A 21,218-nucleotide genomic window follows, 5' to 3' on the forward strand; every position below is an offset into this window, starting at 1 on the left:
CTTCTTTCCGCTGGCGGCATCATCATGTCACGATGTTGTTGACGGGATACTTTGGGAAACGAATTTATTTAAGCCATATACTGGGAGGTTCGCGCTCGGTTTATCCATCAACATAGTTGTGGCTAAGAATAATCGATATTTATCGAATATGCGGCGATACTTTTGCGAAGCTCACCTACATGGGGTATGTTGCGACGCGTTTAAGCATGCCCAGTGGTCTTACGACACCGAGCTGGGTTGCCATCCGAGAGATAGAGATTTCACGATATACAAGGCATATTGTGGGGCTGGCCCTCCCTCTTCCGGCGAGTGTTGTCTCGTAAAATCGTTGACATTATGCTGTACAAATGTGCCGGAAGTCGGAAGGCGATTTGGGGCACGCTATCGGTGAGCCGAGGCCCGAGGTTAGCCGCCTAGATACGCAGGCAAATGATTAATGATCATTGATTAATCCATTGCACGGAAGGGCCAAGATGCATTGTCACGAAGCGGCAAGAACCGTGATCGGAGGGCGGATGGTGATGCCAGTTTGGCAGATGTTTTTACTTTGCGCTGCTTTTCATGACCCCAAACGTCGCCCGGAGCTCGCGATGGTCTAGGCTTCTTACCGAGCTTGCTGACACACGCAACTTCGGGACGATGTGCGAACAACAACAACGAACAAACATACGCACGTACATCTGTCAGGATTGTACATCACTGGATTGCAGCTTGCTGAAAAGGTTCGAATGTTGGCCATTAGCTGCCCGTTGGCCGTATGGCGAATGCGGTGCCACATTCAAGAACATTCGTGTTAGCATTGCAATCTGATTGATTCCGCCAGACATAACCTTATAAAGAAAACAAAATTTGAAAATGGGCAAGCTAACGGTTAAAATAATATAGGGTGGTCAAATAAGCGTTCTCTTTTTCATTTGGTTATAAAACAAAAACGGCTTAATATTTTTCGATGCTTGAGTTTTTTTTTGAAAGGTTGATTCTTTTTTTTTATGAAAAAAAATTTGGTCAAATGTCTTCCACGGCTGGCTTGGCTTCCACGGCTGGCAGTAGCCCACTCAGTGGACCTATTTTTGAGTACATTTTCGATTGTATTGCAAAATTTGCTCGTATGATAAGTTTGCAAACAATGTTATGCAAACATTTCGTGCATCTTTTTCACCAACGCTTTTCTCACCGTGCACGATTTTCGGTGCACGCATCATCTAGTTTTGTGGCACGGGTTCCGTTTGTACGGTTGTTCGACTATTTAAACCATTGTTAAGATACTGGAATCCAATATGAAATACCAAACAGAGCACGCAAACACGGATTGGGCGACGAGCTGCTGGGCAATCATAGACTTCTCCCGGGTGTTGCTTTTTCGTTTGCACGGTGTTAAGCACACATGCAAAATGGGAACCATATGGAACCGTCAAAGCCGTCTCATGAATTCTTAAAGCATTGATTCAAATCCCGTTCGACGGGCGTATTGATCGTGGGATCTACGGGACCGCCGTATTTGTGATTCACAATCCAGTAGCGCAGAACTTTTAGCCGGGTGCTTACCAAAATTTTCTTTTTGGCTCTCAGCATAGCACGAACATAGTCCTTTTTGTCCTTCTTAGCCTCCGTCTGCTATTCGTTATTTAGATCCCCGGGGTACAGCGTTTCGGCCATCTTCGATCAGCTTCGCAGCTCAACAAGATTTTTGCTGCAGTCTGTCTCGTAACTGGAGCAATGCACGAACCATGGAGCTGCCACCAAGGTTTGCCGTGTCGCCAGAGTGGTTCAAGAATCGTCTGCGAAATGAGCTCTGCGTCAGCCGGGTAGAAGGTCAGGACGGCCATAGACTTTGCATGCTTTAACGCGTTGCTAGATTTGCTTTTTGGAATTCTTTGTCCTCGAATATTCTCATCTTTTTATTCGCATATCTGATACTGATCCATTCTATCACTTGTCGCCTGCGGATGGCGTCGTCCGAGGATAAGACAGAACACTTGAAATGATTATTGTTATTGCTGTGTCGCTGGTCGCCTCTGTTTTATCGTTTAATGGCACTTTATCGTAAGTGTAATGCTTTTTGGCAACATTTTAATATTGGTTTCTTGCAGCAGATGTTTGCGCGACATGCACGACTCTTCCTAATCAAATATCTATTACTGGTGAATGGACGAGAAACTTAGAATAGGTTTTGGAGTTCATTCGAAAGCAACCGCTATTCATATAATACCACACCGATAAAAGGTAAAAATATTGTTCAAAGCTCGGTCGGAACATCAAAAATGAATGCACCGGGCAGATACACTGTCATGCAGGGCGGATGTATTTTTGATCCGTAAACGAATAAATAAAACATGGGAATGCACTACCGTTACTACCATTGCCAGCGGAAATGATAAAACGAATGGTGTTTTCGGACAACTGACAATTCAAACACGCGGCAGTACAAATTGTCTTTCGATGCAGTTGATTGGAACTATATTTGCATGCTTTATTTACTGTTGGATTTGGTTTTTCTGCCAGTTTTTCGGGAAAATCGAATATCGTAAATTTGTTTGTTTACAAAGAAAATGGTCAACTAGTTATTCATTTGTTTTTCTTTACTTTAACGATATTTTGACTTTCCGTACAGCAATCGTGATTACAAAATTTCATTCAATTTTAACTGTAAACAATAGGAAATCATTTGCAATGACAGATTGTAAACAAGTTTTAAAAATGATGTTGCAGCTCAAATCGGAAAAAATGTTTGAATTATACTTGCCAATTTCTTTGTACAGTTTATTGTATTTGTAAGATATTCAAAAAAATTAATTTACTGTATTTGTAAGATATTCAAAAAAATCGAGGAAGAAAAATTGATCATCCAACATGTGCTCCGTCATGTTTTGTCCCATACACACCCGAGATAGCTCGTGGCAGGGTAAGGTAGTCTTCATTAGACACGACATTGACTTACCTAAGCGAGAATGATTGATTCTCGAAGATGCCTTGTTTATGGATATTCAGGACTTTATTAGTTTGAAACTTTACATTTACCGCCTGTAAATACAATTCTGGATTGGAAGCACAGTAGCGAGAGATTTAAGTTTTTATTAAGTTTACCACACACTGGATACAAGTTCGAATCTGCTACATTTTTCAACACTCACTCAACGCATTTTCCGTCGGCCCAAAAGTAGAACCGACATACTATCTATCATCCGTGTGTGTGTGTTTTTGGGTCATGGGTCGCAATCAGGCTAGGCACGGTACGATGTGCCCGTTGAATCTTTATCCGTTAAACCTCAACCCGTAACGTTTGAGTTTTTGCATGGACGAATTTATAATCACATTTCGTTAAGGCACCCGAGATTCATGTTGATGGTGTGGGTAAGAAACTCCCCGAGCTCATAAATATTACGATAGAGTAAATGAAGCATTACCCCGTCTCGGCCAGGCGCACCGAGCCAGTGGCACAGTTTTCTATTCCAGAGCTTTTCCCAATATTTTATCATTTTTCCTACGAGGTGCGAACGTCGGGCCGTGATCCGATGATCCGACCGAGACAATATTCGCCCCCACGAAGAAGCGACGGTTCATATCGCGGTCGCAAAAGTGAGAAAAATGAAATTCCAACCTGTTAAAACTTTCCCAACGCGCAACATCGCGAAAGTCCTTTCGCCTGACTCATGACCGGAGCTCACCTCACGGGCTGTTGCTCACGGAGAAAAGTGATATTTAGTTCCACTCGGAGCGATCGGAAAAACTCCGTCCCGGCCCGGGTCGGAACTCGAAAAAGCTTGCCCGGTAATGTGATGTGCAAAACCCTGGGCCAATATTTTCCACCCCAGGCTCACCCGTAAGCCATCACCATTTTCCTGTGTTTGTTTACCTTTCGCAGATTTCATCTAGGTCCAACGCCTCTCTATGATCTGGCCCCGGTGTGGTGTGAAAAAAGGGATTTCCGTGAGTGTTTTTTTTCCTTGGCATTGGGCTGATGAAAGATTTGTTAAAAAAAACGACGTTGAGGGAAAGCAATCAGTAAACATCGGAGCACTCGGCCAGCCGGTCGCCCCGGCAAAACCACGCACCTGATTCGTTCGGATCTTGGGCCACGCGGCCGTGGTCTCGGGTCGCGAGCTGATGAATATTACCCCGGGGGATAGGTTGGACTCTCAGGCAGAAAGAAGAAGACACACTTGTAGTAGCTCCTCACCGGTGGCGGCGGCAGCCATCGGAATCCCATTCCTGGCTCGCTCCGCTCAGGTGGTGTGCATGAGCGAACATTTAACCACTTTCACGCTTGACGTCTCTGTTGGGAAAACCCGGCTCGCATGCATGATATCCGGACCGTTTGGCTGCCGATCGTGCGTGCGTGCGGGCGGTTGCAGTTGGCCGCCCGAACTAGTCCGGTCCAGTCTAGACCAGGGAGAAAATTAGCCCCCGTTTATCCCGGAGACGTGAGCTGGACGCGTTTCGCTGTCCTTTTCCCTTGCTGGCACAGTTCCCAAATTTGAAAAAAATTGTTTACTTCTTCATTAGACCGGGCTAATGTTTTAGGAAACTTTGCGTTTCTCTCTATAAATAGCAACTGATAGTGTCGGTCTTCCGAGACTGTCGAATACCAAGGGCGGCGTGCGGAGTCACTTAGATCTTACACTTTTTTTAAATTTTCATCAAACAAGACCAAAGATAGATAGAGTCGAGAATTTCAATTCCACACGTTGTGCAGTGCTAACCCCTAGCAGGATCAACATTTCAATCTCTTATCTGTGAAGCTAGTGAGCACTAGTTTTTAAACAGATTATGGGTTATTCCATTGGAGAGACCCAGCGACTGGCATGTTATTTAATACACATAACACAAGCACCTTGCAAGATCGTCGGTCAGCAAGAAGTGTGGTGGAGCCTGGAAAATTTAGTAAACGTACCGGAAAATTGAAATTGTTTTAAGCCGTGCGCTTTCTTGGTTATGTTCCGAATGAATTAGGTTTATTTTTGTCTACCACCGCGTTAAGAGCGTACGAGCCTCGCAGGGTTGATTCATGCGGAAGCTGAAACGGGATGATTTTAAGTTAACAAAAATCGAATCGTGCGAAAAGACTTATGCTTATTTAAAACTCAAGTAAACAAACGAGAATCAGTTCGCAGTCTTTCGTGACGAAATGTGTATTCATTGCATCAACATCTACGGCAATCGTTTATTATTTTTACTTTTAGTAACAAAATTATGAAGATGTAAACTAAAGGTTATGAGGATTAAGTGCAAGTGAAGTGAAGCAGCACGAACCTGATTTAATTAATAAACTCTTCAACCGTGTACGTGTTTGTATGACACGAGTTGCTTGTTTCCAGCGAAAAATAATCTCTAACTTTTCTTGTTCCAACTCTTAACATTTACCGCATAAAAATGGACCAGACTGTTAAATACTTGCAAATTTTCTGAATAATATAAAGCTATAGAACTTATCTAAAAACTTCAGAGAAACTCCGCATTACAGATTCGGATTACAGTGTGGAACGATATTCGGTGCTGCAGCAACTTGAGCAAGAGTAGAAAAATGAAATGGTGTTGTTTATAGACACCATAAGCAATACTGACGCTCTGCTAGTAACTTTATTTACCACCCACAAACTATCTGCACCCGCTCGGCAGATGTAAGTACTCTCGTTAAAGTGGCAATTCGAGTAAAAAACCGAGAAGATTCTGACAGAGTCTTGGTTTCCTTTTTTTATCTTATTGCATTTGCATCTCTTGCGACTCGTTCGCCACACGACAAGAGCTGCAGGATGCAAACTTCTTGTAGCGATAAACAAATTACAGCCATCACGCCATCACTTCTTGGCTGACCGCGATGATCCTTTGGAGGTCTGTTTTTTTGTGCTGAAGGAGCGCTTCAACAGCGTCTGTGCAGCAACTTCAGCACCGCATGGTACAAGCGATACATGAAAGGGGGTGATCAATGTTATAAACTTTATAAAGTGATGTCTGCTACTCTTTACTCCCGTTACCCTCTGTTACGCTCGTCACGCCACCCGAACCGCTTTAGTGGCAATTTGAGGCATCAGCAATGTAGCTGGTGTTACACCTACTGTCTACTGACTGGTCCCTCCGTTTTGTACTCAACTTGATCCAAGAAAACACTTTTGGTGGTGTTTTCAATTGGCTTGCGGTTTTTTTCAATTTATTATATATTATATTATATTATATTTATTTATTTTATTAAAGTAACGTAATTCATCCATTAATCCAAAGTATCGGCAAAAGTTGTCTTTTTCATAACCATTTTCTGTTTTTTTTATTCAAATTGTTTATTAGTCCATAATCAATTATTGTTTGATTGAACTTTCTTTTTCCTTTCATTAAACTTGGAGTTCCCAGAAAAATATGCCAATTTCCAATGGCTTTCCCGGTCCAAACTGAAGCTTGTCCAGCATGTTAAGGTTCCTACGGCCTCCTACATGTTTCGCGTCATACAGCAAAGTCAATTAGGCATCTTTTTCTCTTTGAGTGTAATTCCCAAACCGTTCGGTAACTAACAGAAACGCAGCGAGTTTTTTGTTTGATAATCTAGCAATTGCACGATACCACGCAAAATCTCGTAACAGGTTTTCCCAATTCCCGGGGCGAGAGTTGGGTGAAAGGTGAAGAGCCTGCGGTCAACAGGCAAGATAGAAAATAGAAACGTATAAAACGACACCCTACTGAAGCGGATGAAATTGGACATTTTGATGTAAGCTACTTTCCGGACCGAAAACTAATGGTGCCAAAAAGGCAAACACTTCCTTCGAGGTCGAACGGTACAACGGTTACCACAAGGTCAAACGCTATGCACAGTTTGTTTGATGTTTCGATAAAAGAGGGCCAATGGAATTGAGAAAAAAACAGATTCAGATGTTACATTGATCTAACAGCTAGGAAGGTGATTTTCCATTTTTTATGTGATTTTTTTTTTGCTAGAATAAGGATGGCCAATTGCAAATTTAACAAGCTCTCCATTCATCGTCTGACGAAACGTTTCCGCGTGAGTTGTAATTGATTTTACGTGATTCGTTGTACGTCGCACTTGGTTGATTAATGTAAAATATTTCTTCTGATTAAGTTGATCAAGTCAAACGAACGAAAAACGGAAAAAATGGTATAACAGACCTGAAATTAGTCGGAACTCAATAATCACTGCTCCAGGTTCAGAACAGAATAATTCGGATTTCATAAAATCAAAAGATGAGAGCATTTGTAGCAAAAGTGTTTGGTACTAGGTGTATGCGTCAAAAATCGGGATTTTTTAACGCAAAAAAATGTTTATAAAATTTAAATACGATTTTCTTTTGTATTCAAAGTATATGCCGTCACTAGCTAAACATTTCTCCTATCTCTCTGCTTAATCATGGATTCCCAGACGAAAGAATTCTTCGTCTTTTTAAGTAAACTAATTAGTCATCCCATTTCGGCATCCTCGTAGAAAAACGAAGGGCTGCTCAGCCAAACGTGTCCCATCGATGAAAAAGAATGATATTCCCTCCCATCCAAGTGATTTGATAGTATCTTGAAACAGTTTTGTTTTTTGGGCACATGTCAGCCACAGGCACCGGCCACCAGGCGTCTCCATTTTTATAAGAAAAGCGGCTTTTTGGTCGTTTTTCGATCAATCGATGGGTTTCAAACCGAAATAAATTTTTTTCGACCTGAAATCATTTACCTGATATCAACACAAGGTAATGATGAATGAACAGCAAAACTGGGAAGTCCCAATCGGCAGGTACAGCCATCTTTTTAAGTTCCCGATTTTTGACGCATACACCTAGTATTTATCGCGTACAGTAACAGCGTATGAGTGTGTTCAAAAAAATAAATTGGCAAATTTGACGTAAATAGATAGATTGAAGTCGCATGATCAGGCAGACTAAAATCTATTACGAGACAAAAAACGGCTCTCGGTTCTTGGATTTTGTTTTCAAATTACTGTTTTCTTTCAAGTTTGTCATTAAGAGATAAGTGCCACAGTAGTTTTATTTATTACTTATGTCTTTGTTCCAATTTCAAACAAATTCGTCGGCTCTTATTTGATGTGCCCACGAGTAAACGAACTCACTGGCTGATTTATTGGCTAAACAAGAACTTTGGCATTATGTTAATGCGAGAAATAACGGAAGGAGTTTGCTACAAACATTGCAATTCTAGTACGAAAACACCGTTGGTGGACTACAGCTGCTATGCTTGTATAAATCTCCCATGCTGACATTTGCCACCGACCATTTGTTGTAATTTATGTACATTTGTAATTACATCCTAGCCATCTTGCTTATGGGACTTTATGCACCGCACTTAAGCGAAACGAAAAAATACTTTTTCTTACACGATTGTCGTGCAAGTCACGTAATCAGTGTATTCAAGGGGTATTGGAATACTGTTTCCGCCTATCTTTCACCAAATAGGTGCAATAATTAAAATACAGCGTGCGGCGTACTAAGGCTGTAGCATCTCTTAAAGAAATTAAGGATCAACATGGGATTGAGCTGGTCTTTATATTAAAGATACCATTTTTAGCCTCTGTTGAAATTGCCGTACAAATAACAAATCTATCGAACCGTTGAGGTTATTTTCAATCCAAGTGGTGAGTTTAAAATGTATGGATATTCAGTTAATGATGGATGCTTAAAATTATAAAACAGAGAACAAAATCGCAGGAGAGAACAATCGGATTGTTGGAGTTCGCTAACAGACATGTACTCAATTGGAAATGGTAAGAATTATTGTATTTGAGTTTTGGGTACCAGAAAATATCGCTTGGTTAATTTTGCCAGTCTTCAAAATGATAAAAATTCTAGTTCGAATAATGTCCTATCTGGAGCTGGATGGAGCGGGCGATTAGTATTCAAATCCTCTTTTGATGAAAATAACACATCGCAAGCTCGAGGCAGAAACAGGAAATCAATTTTGATCCCTGTTTACTTTCGAAACTTTCCCGGTGTTTGCCCATTGATTAAAGCTTTTGCCGACAAACATTTTCCAACGAGTGCCATGGCAAGCGGGGAACGGCGAAAAATTGACGATGGACCAAACTCAAATGGTGACCAGACCATGACCATGGTGCGTACCAAGATACCTTAAAATACCTCGAGTTTTTCATGTCAATAAACGTGCCTGAGGTCCCTTTGACGATGATCAAGTGAACAATGACCTGCCCAACGGAGGGTGGGCCGTACTCATTTCCGTTGCGTCATTAAGCAAACTATTATAAATTTCATGTCCTAGGGTTTTACGAGAAACCTTAAAACGCGGCGGATCCTCTTAAAATGAGACGAATTCATCGATGTTGCAGACCAGCACTAATATCCGACAGATTTTACAGCCGTAATTTGTATCTTCTACTTGTTACCGTTTCATGTTTTGGAAATCGTATTAAATGCTTCATCCTTGATTGATCCTTCAATCGCCGGATGATTTGTTCATTCGCAGAAGGTAATAGAAAACCTCGCTGGAAGTACAGTCAAAATGAAGTAACTAAGGCAGGTTAAAGGCATGCAACTTTCAATGCTTTCAACTTTCAATTAACAAAATATGCAATCGTTAAGATGACCAGTTATTATGTAAAAAATATTTAACCTGGTTTCGCTGAATCCACATCACACTTATTCAACGACAGTCAAATCGGTCCACCGCCGAGTGGTCAGTAACAAGTTATGACATCGGAATATCGTAGTAAACCCAACCGGGTTATCTCTTCCAATTAGAGCTGCCCGCTTACAGCTGCTTGTAGTGTAGAAGTTTTTTCCGGAGCGATACGAATCCGGGGCATATCTATGCTGTCAACAAAATCAAACATAAACTCCTCTATTAATGGCACCCTAATCCATAAGTCTCCACCACCGTACGTCACGCACAAATGCAGAGCTTTCCGTTGTGAGCCATCCCGCCCCCCTTTCTGATGTCTCTGGAGTACCTTTTCCTTCGTTTCAGACCGTGTCGGTGACAGTTTCGGTTTTAACGCTGACGTTCATCTCGATCGATCGATGGTACGCGATATGCTTTCCCCTGCGCTACAAACCCAGACCGGAACGTGCCTGGCGCTCGATTGCTCTTATTTGGCTGATTGGCTTCCTGTCGGGTAAGTTTCCAGTTCCGCCAACGGACGCAGACTCTCGCAATCCAATACAATTGAACAGTCGTAACAATTCGACCCCCATAGCACTGGGCATTTGTTGTCAAGCGGGGTATCCTCGCGGTCACTGCGGCGTGTGGCAATCGGTTTGACGTAGTGCTAATCGCGCGTTTATTAGCTGGGAATTATGAGGCCATTTACTGCGGATCGAATCTTGCGCCATATTTGCGGGTGAAAAAAAACATATGTTAGGTTTCCTAGCATCGCGGTTTATGTAAGAAGTGCCTGTGCAATGAATGTAGGTAGCAAAACTAGCGAGAGTTAAAAAAAATGTGGCAAAATTGATGATAAAGCTTCTTTTCAATGTCGCACTGCTAGCAGAAAACTTTAATTAGGTGGTAGATGTTTCGCTAGTTTAGGCTTCGATAAATTGTGCTTCTTGAAAATATTCATTACACTTTCAACATGATAGATACAACATTATACATGTTACTTATATAGTAGATACATTGATTAGTTCATTAAGACTTTTTACAGATACATTTGAAAACCTGAAAGATAAACTTTTTTTTTTATTCCGTGTCTATCACGCGGCACCCTGTTTAGTCTGTGGTGGTGGCAGTATGTGGCTGGACGCATTCACAGTCCCTTTCTCTGAACAGCCTGTTGTCTCTAAGGGGGCTTGATGCGAAGAACTGTCAAATACATTTCATTAGTATGATCGTGAAGTGTGTGCAATCTCATCAGGGCAGGAAGTAGAAAGAGTTCTAACTTGCCACCCATTGCCATAATGTTTTTCTTTTCTTTCCTTGCAGACTTGCCCGAGTTTCTCGTGCTGACGACGCGCCGGAAGAAGTTACGCTTCGACATCAAACTCTTCACGCAATGTGTTGCCACATGGGACAACGAAACCGAAAAGACTTTCTACATCGTCAAGTTCGTACTTCTCTATACGTAAGTCCAGACCTGGGCGACGATTAGGTTAAGCCATTTAAGATCGTCCACTTATTTTGTGAAAAAAGTTTGTTGCTTAAGTCTCTGCGGGTTTGCGCGAACATGTGCATTTCGTCTTCCACACTGCAAGTTCCCCTGGTTTTTGGGGATTTTTAGGGTTTTGATGAGGCCTTATTTTAAGCGGCAACGACGATTAACACTCACGTATTCGTGGCTCGTTGTACGTCACACGTCCTGGCTGCGCTACCCAACAAGCTACAGTAATTCGCACCTTGTAAATTCTAGAATACAAAAAAATTTATTGCATTTATTCACCGTTTATATTCTGAATTCCAACGTTTATATTGTAGCTCTGCTGTGTGCAAACGATTGGTTCTCAAAAGTGTTGCTTGACACTGTAAGAAAATACAGATAAAGTGTTTCGCACAGTATTTTCATAACAAACAAAAGTTTAGTCCGAAAAATGATCAATGCGCAAATGAATTAAAATGCTTTCAATAACAAACATATGAGAATATTTGTCTCCATTATTCTGCCATTAGAGGAGATTAACTGTCAGGCTCTTTAAGTAAAAAATTCTGAATCGCCATTCTGTTGATTGTTTACACTTAAAGACGACGAATCGTCGACGAAAAAAACCATATCTTGCTCCAACCCTAAACGCAATTTGACGCATTGAGGCTGTTGAACGGGTATCAGGCCATACTCTTGATACACAGGTTCGCCACTTATTCGATGCCGCCTCTCGTTTACAACAGAGCATGCAACAACAACCTATTGTGAAGCTGCGAAACAATTGCCATAATCCTCCATTCTTTCTTTCAGTATCGGACGGACCGATCCTGGTTGTAATCTCCAGAGACATTGTAAAGCAACATTTGTAATTTACTATCACATAACGGTATTTGAGCGATTGTACTGTTTTGTCGTTTCCGTCGTGCAACTCAAAATTGTTTCCATGCAGGCAAATCAATCCTGAACTGTTCGTGAAAATTCTGCCGGGGTCCACTGAAGTTCACAAACCCGATTGATTAATAGCCTTTCCGTTAGTTCGGCCAATTTCTCGGAAACTGTGTCTCGAACTGTCTGTTTAAATTAATCTGTTCTCGAATTGAAATTACCAAACAAGTCCCAACCACTTCTCTCTGATTTCACACTGATTTATTGGCACACCTCGAACAGGGCCGTTAATCATGAGTAGCTGGATTGGCGGCATTTTGCCGTACAAATCTTCCTTGCACCACACCTGTAGCGGTTCAGTACAAATCGATCATTTGTTTAAAACCAAGGCAAACATCTTCCATTTGCAAAGCTTAGAAATGGACTATACAGCATGGAAACGAGTTGGCGGAAAGTGGTATGAGAAAATACAATTAAAATTAAAATAACATTAAGAAAATTGCGCCATATAAGCTTCTTGAAGGATTAAAGTGAAATCTACAACCTAGTGCTATGAAGAGTCAGATAGCCAGGCCATGCCTGTTTCGCTCAAATAATCTCGGTTCCTTTCACAAATCTCATATGCCCCATCTTATCCGTTTCAGTTTGCCCCTTCTGTTCATGACTGTCGCCTACTTCCAAATAGTGCGCGTCCTGTGGCGCTCGGATACAATCCCGGGCCATCGGGAATCACGCAATCAGCCGTGTGGAAGTAAGTAGTCACACAGCGAATTTCGCTCATGCAGGCCTATTTCTCTCATTTACGCTAAGATCGTTTAGCACATCGTTTCGCTCCGCACTGCTTGGTTGCTTCGAACCAAGGGAACCGTTTTCCCTAAAGTGTCACCACGCCGTGGCCAGCGTGGATAAAAACTCGCCGCTGGGAGCCCGGAAGCTTGGCGCTTCCATTTCGGTACGACGAAGCCATCAGCAACACTTTTCCCGCCCATCGACAAAATCGGCCCCATCTGCCCTAATCTCGTGCTTTGTTGGCCCACGATCTGCATGAATGCGTTTTGAGTGGGCTTTTTGTCGAATTTATATATTTTTCTCTTCCCTTTTTTAAATATGCTTACCAAAAAAACGCTGGACAAACGAATCATCGCCGCTGTACATCGACAGTGCATAGCACCAGGACCACACTGAACTGCGTCGGGAACACGAGCACTATGGGCCAGCTTCGGGCACGCCGGAAAGCGGCCAAAATGTTGGTGGCCGTGGTGATCATGTTCGCCGGTTGCTACTTCCCAGTGCACATGCTCAATGTGGCAAGGCAAGTACCGCGGTTTGGTCGAGCAACTCCAAACAGTTGCCTCATCTTCCATGGAGAAGCTTGTTCAAATGTTTTGATAGCATTTTGGTAGCTTCGTTTTCTCGTATCGTATTCACTAGTTCACAACCATACCACACATAACCACCGACGCTCTTCTCAAGCAGTGAATTATGTTGGGCCGGCGAGCAGTGAGAGAAAGCCTACACTAGCTAATTAGTTGACGGCTTCAATCGGTAGAAAGAGCTTCAAATTTTGCTTTATGTAGCGTTCAAGAGGTACTAGTTTATTTTGCATTGCATACTAAAAGGCTTGTTTCCGTTTTACTTTCAGGTACACCGTTGACATAGGTCAAAGCGATATTGTGGCAGTGTTGTCACTCTTTTCCCACTGGCTATGTTACGCAAACAGTGCTGTGAACCCTGTGATCTACAATTTTATGAGCGGTAAGCGTGGCTCCGGCTATATTTATTAGAGCACTACTTAGCAATTAGAAGAGTCGCTTCATATTTATTTAAAAAGTCATCTGCTTCTCTCTCGCGATTCGTATTTTAATGACGAGTCGTGTTGGAACACATTCCCGTTGGAAAGTTGTTAGAAAGCAGTTACGCGAGCGAGCGAAGCTTCGACCCTCAGCTTCTCAAGCAAAACAGCCGTAAACCATGGTAAAGGGTTCTCCGAGTCGGACAACAACTTTGGCCCTCTAACTACGTAGCGCAGTATTGACTTGTAATCGAAATTGTTTTCTTCCCGCGGGTCCTCGCTTTAACAGATAGCAGGCAAACCTCGTATTGATCGCTTTGAAGCTAATTGAACCAGTGTAAAACAAAATGTAAGATGGCGACCGATTCTTACGATTAATCGAAGAATCTCTAAATATTCAGCTAATTGATAGCTGATTTGTTTCAAGTACCGTTCAGAAGTACCGTTTAAAATTGTGACAGTTTTTTTCAATTTCAAAGCAACAATAAGCAAACGCGCGCTATGTTGCATATAAAATTGTATATTATGGTAATAGCTTAAGTTGGAGATTGCAATCAGGCTGTAATTCATAAACCAGGAAACAATAGGTTCGAGGGACCATTCATTCGACCTCCGTTTTTTCCGAAAAGCTTATCAATATGACGCCATTTATAGCTTACGGAAAGGGTAACATGGCAAAGATAAGCCCTCCAGAAATGCTTCAACCGTTTGTCGCAAAGGGATGACATGAAAGTTCCAAAAAGTTACTTAATTCATCGCTTTGTAAAATATATCTTCATTTTGTTATTTTCCGGTTGTTACATTTTAGCAACGCATTTTAATTGACGTTTCTCGCCGTTGCAGGAAAATTTCGTCGCGAATTCAAAAATGTGCTGGAGAAATGCCGGTGCCTGAAAAACTCCCACGCGTACGGAGGTCGCGTCGGTGGCTATGACGACCGGTCCCTCTGCCATACCGCCACCCGGTTAAACGTGAGCCCGAGCACCCGAAGCAACTACCATTTGGCCAGTGTAAGAGATGCGCGGTTTAAGGTTATATTAACATTCTCCTTCAATAGTTGCTATTTGTGTCTGCTTGTGTCGCGCGCGCACTTTGCCCGGACACGTGTCACGTGTTCGTTCGCTTCGTTGACGCTCGAATTACCGCTCCTTAGGCTGACGTTTTTCTTCCATTCTATTGCTTGCCTTTCCACCGTGCAGCAGCACACGCAGCAAACGTCGTTCAACGGAAGCCGCCATCTCCACGGTCGAAACAGCATCAATCATCCGGGCAGCCTACAAACTCAAATTTCGCCGATTTCGATGGAAGAGCGAGTGGCGGTGGCAAAAAATCTGGACAGCGAAACGCTTCAGTTCACAGCGAGAACAAATTCGTCCGCGGTCCCAACGAGCAGGGCGACCGGATACGGAAACAGTAGCATCAACCACTCCAGTAGAGGTAGCAAAGGTGCTACCAACAGCTATAGAGGAACCATCAACGGAAATCAGCAACAACGCCAGTCGTTCCTGCACCAGCATCACCAGTCCGGACAAGTGGTATTTGCCAAGGAGCCCACTGAACAGGAGCCCACAAACGCATCACCGACGACGACGACGATGGCGCGGGCGATGCTTGTGAATCAATCGAGTAGCTGTAAATATAACGATACTTGACAGGCGAAACTGCATGTCTCCTGGCGAAAGCCACGAGCGGACATGTGCAAATGAAGTGCAAAGAAAATATAACTGAAGAAACAAATCTTAACATATTTTTATCGGTAACCCAATAAAACTGTAGGTAGTGTAAAAGATAGCGATACTCAATTCATGTATCATAAGAACTGAAGTAACGTTAATGAAATGAATACAGAATAACACAGAATAGGGACACACAGGCTCATGTACACCAGAGGCAACAAGAGACGAAACGAAAAAAACCATTACTATTTAACACTATGGAGGCGCAGGATACGTGCAGCTGTACAGTAATGTTTCCAATAGATGTAGTATTTTATCAGGACCCTTTGGAAAACAATCGAACTCAATTTGAAAGCGAAACGCAACGGAGATTCACGGAGTCAGTCACGTTACGGAGATTATCATTTGTTCGCACTATATAGATTAGACCGAAAAATTGCTACGTAGTATAATTATCTAGGAAAATTGTTTCCGTATATTTTTATGAAGCCAGCTACAAGGACGAATTATAAGTCGCACAAACAACACGCGTTTGAAATAGCGGCTAGAATCTTCGATCCCCGCCGAACGCCGTACGACTATTCCATTCGTTTCTGTTGTAATTGAGTGGGCATGTTGACGAGTTTAGTGTTGTTTACACAGTTGTTTCAGTTCCTCTTTCCTAACGACTTATAATGGTCAGGATTTATAAATACTATTAAGGAATATTAAGGATTTGTTTTCCACAGGTAATTTGTTAACCTACAAGAAAGTGAACCGGAGTTCTCAAACGTTGTTAGGTCTTCTGCCCTCCAATAGAGCCCTAATATGTACGTACTTCCATAACAACACTAGTAAATTAGATAAAAGTATTTAAACCTGTTTTAGCGATAATTTAAGCTTGTTTACATTGAATGTACCTGTTTTACCTCAACACTTATGGGATTCTCTTTATCATCTTTTCTATGTTAAGAACTATAGGTTAGGTAAAAATATGTTTAAACAATTGAAATAATAAACACTTTTCAAGCAAAAGTTTAAATGATGCACTAACTCTGAGTGCTAGGAAGCCGTTCGATCCTTATTTAGCGTTTGATGATTGATAAAATAGATGAAATATTGAACTTTGTGTGTTTTGCATCTTCCGGTTCCGGTCTTCGTGGTTTGTGTAATATGAACATTATTTTTCAATACATTTCCTAACCACTTAGGATCATTAAAAGGTAAATACTAGTAAATTTTAAATTTTAATGCTCGATCTGCCGTAAGTGAAACGAGTGAAATCTCTTAGTTCATTTCCCAATCATTATATTCAATTTAGTTGAATCAGTGGTTAAATGCGAATTTCTGGATGTTCTGGCAACCGGGCTTCTTTCGAGTTCGTTCGTTCGGCGAGTGTATTTGACGTTTCCCTATGATGCGTCATTTGTGGAGTTGATTCGAACGAATAAAAATCACAACAAACTGCTAGCAGCTGCTTGGGAAATTGTATTACCCGTTGTTTAAAAAGTGTATAATTTCACCAAAAATGGGTGAAACGGGCGCAGAAGACTACAAACTAGACGATGGGCCCCAAAACGTGCTGGATGCGTTTCACGAGAACGATAAACTACGAGTGTTGAAGTTAATCGACGATCTGCACGACACATCCGTCACGCCGGCTGATTTCGAGCATGTTTATGAAGAATATGCCGAGATACTGGCCAAATACCAGGAACAACCGCATCTGCTGGACCGCAGCCTCGAAGAGGTGGTCAGCAAAATCATACCGTTCCTACAGGATAACCGTAGCATCGATGCGCCTGTGAAGCACCGGGCCGCGAAGTATTTGTATCAGATCTGCAAGGTCCGTACGTTTAAGGCGTTCGTGAAGAACCTACCACACGAGGTGCGTCATCTGCCGTTCGTGTTGAGCCTCGTTGAGCAGCAGGATCTCGAAGATTGGCAACACTGGGAAACACGGTACATGGGTCTCCTATGGCTTTCGCTGCTAGTTCTGAACCCGTTCGATTTGAGCCGCCTGGATACGTCCGAGCAGACGGACGGTTCTACGACGATGCAGCGCATCTACGAAGTTTGTAAAACGAACTGCCTGAAGGAGGACAGCTGCACACCGGTGGCAGCCTTCCTGGTCGCCCGTTTTGTGATCCGCAACGATGTGAAGCATGTGTGCTTGGCTCCTTTTTTCGACTGGGCCACAGCTGTTAACGCGGAGTATCGTGTCGATGCGAAAATTGGTCCCCTTACAGCTATTGCCAGCATACTGAAGCACGGTAAGCGGGAAGATTTGTTGCCGTATGTGGATCGCTTAGGGCGCTGGGTGCTGCAGCTGGACTACGACACGATAGCGGGAAACTTCAAGCTCCTTAAAACGTGCATCAAAATCTGCCAGCGTATAGGGCTTGTGTTGCTTCCTCCAAAGGTGGCCAAATGGCGCTATCAACGCGGTGCCCGTTCGCTGCTTGCGAACGTGCAGAAGACAGTTACATTGGCGTCGCTGCGGGAAGCCCAGCAAACCGAAGCACTGCCGGAGTGCAGCGAGGAAGAAAAAGATCCCGACGACGAGGAAATCCCTGCCGTGCTAGAAGAAATCATCGAGCGCTTGCTGCTTGGGTTGAAGGGGAACTCTACTATTGTGCGGTGGTCGTCGGCCAAGGGGATCGGTAGAATTACCAACCGCTTGCCTAAGCTACTGGGCGACGAGGTAGTCTCGTCCGTGATCGAGCTGCTGAACCCACTGGAGCAGGACGACGCCTGGCACGGTGCCTGTTTGGCACTGGCTGAGCTGGCCAAACGGGGCCTATTGCTCCCTTCTCGATTGTCGGAAATCGTGCCCCTGTTACTGCAAGCCCTGGTGTACGATGAGATCCAGGGTTATCGCAACGTAGGACAGAATATTCGCGATGCGGCCTGCTATATGTGCTGGGCATTTGCCCGAGCCTACCATCCATCGGTGTTGCAACCGTTCGTGGAGCGGATTGCGGCCGCACTGCTGATAACGACCGTTTTCGATCGTGAAATCAACTGCAGACGGGCCGCGTCGGCTGCCTTTCAGGAGAGCGTCGGTCGGCTTGGGAACTTTCCTCACGGAATCGACATTCTCACGACGGCCGACTTCTTTTCCGTAGCCGTACGCAGCAACGCATTTCTGAACATCAGCGAGTCAATTGCACAGTTCGATGAGTACAAGTGCACCCTTATTGGTGAGTGGAAAACCTCTACCCCCACTTCTTGGCACAGTTTTTTTTATTACTGACTTGCGTACATAGTATATACTTTTTCCGAAATATTTCAAAACACCTCAATTGATTGTTCCCATTTCCTAGACCATCTAATCACCCGCAAAATTAATCACTGGGACACCAACATCCGCGAGCTGGCTGCTCAGGCGCTGAGTAATCTAACAAAGCACGCCCCAAACTACATAAATAATACCATAGTGCCGCAATTATTCGAGCTGGCAGAATCAACTGAGCTGAACACCCGACACGGCGCCGTACTGGCCCTGGGAGAAGTGATCAACGCTTTGCGGAAGCTAGCAACCGTTCCGTCGTCCGATTTCGAGCCAGATTTTGATCGTTTTGGGAACCTAGCTGGACAACTGGTTGGAAAGTACCGACAGCGTGGGCAGTTTAAGGGCATGAGTGGAACCTACATGAAACACAGTTGTGCCGCGTTCATTCGCAACTGTAGCGAAGCAAAGCTGCCGCTGACTAACGTGGAATACATCGGTAGAAATACTACAATCGGTATCATTTTCGCAATATTCTAATCAAACTCTGTGTTGTAACTTTCTGCCCTGTAGAATCGTGGCAGCTGTTGCTGGACGAAAGCATCATTGATGAAAAATCGACAACACGGGAGCAAGCAACGGTGGCGTTCTCATCATTTTGTACCACCTATTACCTAACAGAACCAATCGACCGCTTAGGCGCCTTGATCGATAACTATATCCACGAATTGCACGACACGCAGATTGAGCACAAAGCGCAAGGTATGGTATCGGCGCTAGGTGCACTGCCATCGTTCATGCTACATCTGCGCTTGATTGAGATTGTGCAGATACTGGACCTGAAAACGGTGGTGCCGCAGCCGGGTGCTGTGGGCTACAATTACTCCGAAATGCGCCGTGATTGCATCAGGGCACTGATGCGTATTGTTGAAACGGTTGGCTTCGGGAGTCAGACCGATGGGCTGTTGTGCGAATCAGTGTTCCGTTGCTACATCCGTGCTCTAGAAGAATACGCCCTGGACAACCGTGGAGATATTGGTTCATGGGTACGAGAGGCCAGCATCCACGCGCTGTACGCATTCCTGACCAGTTGCCCGGACCATCTGCTGACAAAGGTGCACGTGCAGCAAGCATTGGTAGCGATCGCAAAGCAAGCCGTGGAACGTATTGATAAAATCCGGGCCGTTGCCGGTAAAGTGTACACGGCACTGGTCCATCACGAGCCACCGATTCCTCACATAGAAGAGCACGAACGTTTGCAGCAAATGTTTCCCCGGGACAACACGGATATACTTTGGCTCTTTCCGCATTACACATTCCCCCTGTTCATCGAGCTACTCGGTGTTCCACCGTACATTGAGCAGGTGTCTTCCGGACTGATACTAAGTGTCGGTGCACCCACCGAATCGCTGCATACATGTGCATCGAAAACTTTGAACGAGTATTTGAAAAATCATCAACCCTTTATTTTAGCTTTCGGTTCAGTTGTGCTGAAAATATTGACGGAGAAAACCGTCGCAGATCCCCTCTTTATTACTTCCACGTTCCAGTTTCTGGCCGGATTGCTTAGCTCTTCGGCAAACGCGAAGGTGCTATTGATGGAGGACAGCGGCGCGGAATTTGCCGAGTCTATTTTCAAACTAATTAACGGCCTAACTGCACACACGAAGAAACACATAGACTCAATTCCCGTGTACTGCGCCCTCATGCTGGCGCCAAGGCTTTGCAATCGTGTCCTTAGCAAGCTTGTCGTATATCTTGGCATGGTTTGCGTTAACGTACGACGAGAGACGGCACTCAAAATGTACGAAACACTACTTGTGTTCGGCGATCAGACGTGCATTCCGGAGGAAAATCTAGACGAGGTACTTGTCTGTCTCAGCGAAGAAAAATGGGATGGTGAGCTGGACGAAGCTCGGCAGATTCGCAATAGACTGTGTTTGCTTATGGGCGTAAAGCCACCCGTAACTAAAGTTAAAAAATAGAGTTACATTTCATACCAATCGTACGTCGCCTGTTCAAAATCTGTTCTGCTCTAGCCTTATTAATGAGATACCTTCTGTTAGATGAATAATTGCTTATAACGTACTATCAAATCATACTCATGATGTTGATGCTATGAATAATGATCATGCCGCAACTTTGTTTTCAGCATCATCCACAATAACTCGGAGCATTGTGATTAAACAATAATTGTGATGAAAATAAATTAAAGGACCCAACACCTTTCTCACGAGGACAACAATGCGTTCCATGACTGTTGTCGTTTTAATGTATGGATACCACAGGCTTTCAAAGCTATCCTCAACCAACACAGTTTTCCACACCTTACGCTGTTTCAATAAAAAAATGGCCCATAGATAGTCAACATCAATAAAAAAAATATTCTTTGTGTTTTGTTACCACTTGGGTTCAGTTTTTGCTTCTTTATTTATTATTTCGTGAATTCCGTATCCAAAGTACATTCAAATGAAAACCGCAATCTAGCTACTTTGAAATGGCAAACGCTCCCCGCACACTTATCCGGCACAACTCACGACATAAAATAAAATAAAACAGATTTAACTGCTTTTACGTAGAATTATCGTGGATGTGTGGATCAATCGTGTACAACTTTCAATT

General features: G+C 43.4%; 2 protein-coding genes across 2 annotated transcripts in view; both read left to right on the forward strand.

Annotated features, from left to right (window-relative positions):
* LOC128278595 (neuropeptide SIFamide receptor-like) overlaps positions 1–15,361 on the forward strand; it is a 28,821-nt gene extending 13,460 nt beyond the window's left edge. The window contains exons 3-9 of the mRNA XM_053017323.1: positions 9,922–10,069; positions 10,879–11,017; positions 12,562–12,666; positions 13,074–13,229; positions 13,560–13,672; positions 14,553–14,740; positions 14,909–15,361. Of these exons, the coding sequence (XP_052873283.1) occupies positions 9,922–10,069; positions 10,879–11,017; positions 12,562–12,666; positions 13,074–13,229; positions 13,560–13,672; positions 14,553–14,740; positions 14,909–15,361 (1,302 nt within the window). The remainder of the gene's footprint in view (positions 1–9,921; positions 10,070–10,878; positions 11,018–12,561; positions 12,667–13,073; positions 13,230–13,559; positions 13,673–14,552; positions 14,741–14,908) is intronic.
* A 1,531-nt stretch (positions 15,362–16,892) lies between these two features.
* LOC128268987 (tubulin-specific chaperone D) lies at positions 16,893–21,189 on the forward strand. Its single transcript, XM_053006311.1, has 3 exons — positions 16,893–18,567; positions 18,691–19,095; positions 19,170–21,189. The coding sequence occupies exons 1-3, from the start codon at positions 16,893–16,895 to the stop codon at positions 20,579–20,581; spliced, it is 3,492 nt and encodes a 1,163-aa protein (XP_052862271.1). The 3' UTR covers positions 20,582–21,189.
* The last annotated feature ends 29 nt before the right edge of the window (positions 21,190–21,218 follow it).

This window comes from Anopheles cruzii, chromosome 2 (genome assembly GCF_943734635.1).
Source record: "Anopheles cruzii chromosome 2, idAnoCruzAS_RS32_06, whole genome shotgun sequence".
NCBI classification, from domain to species: domain Eukaryota; kingdom Metazoa; phylum Arthropoda; class Insecta; order Diptera; family Culicidae; genus Anopheles; species Anopheles cruzii.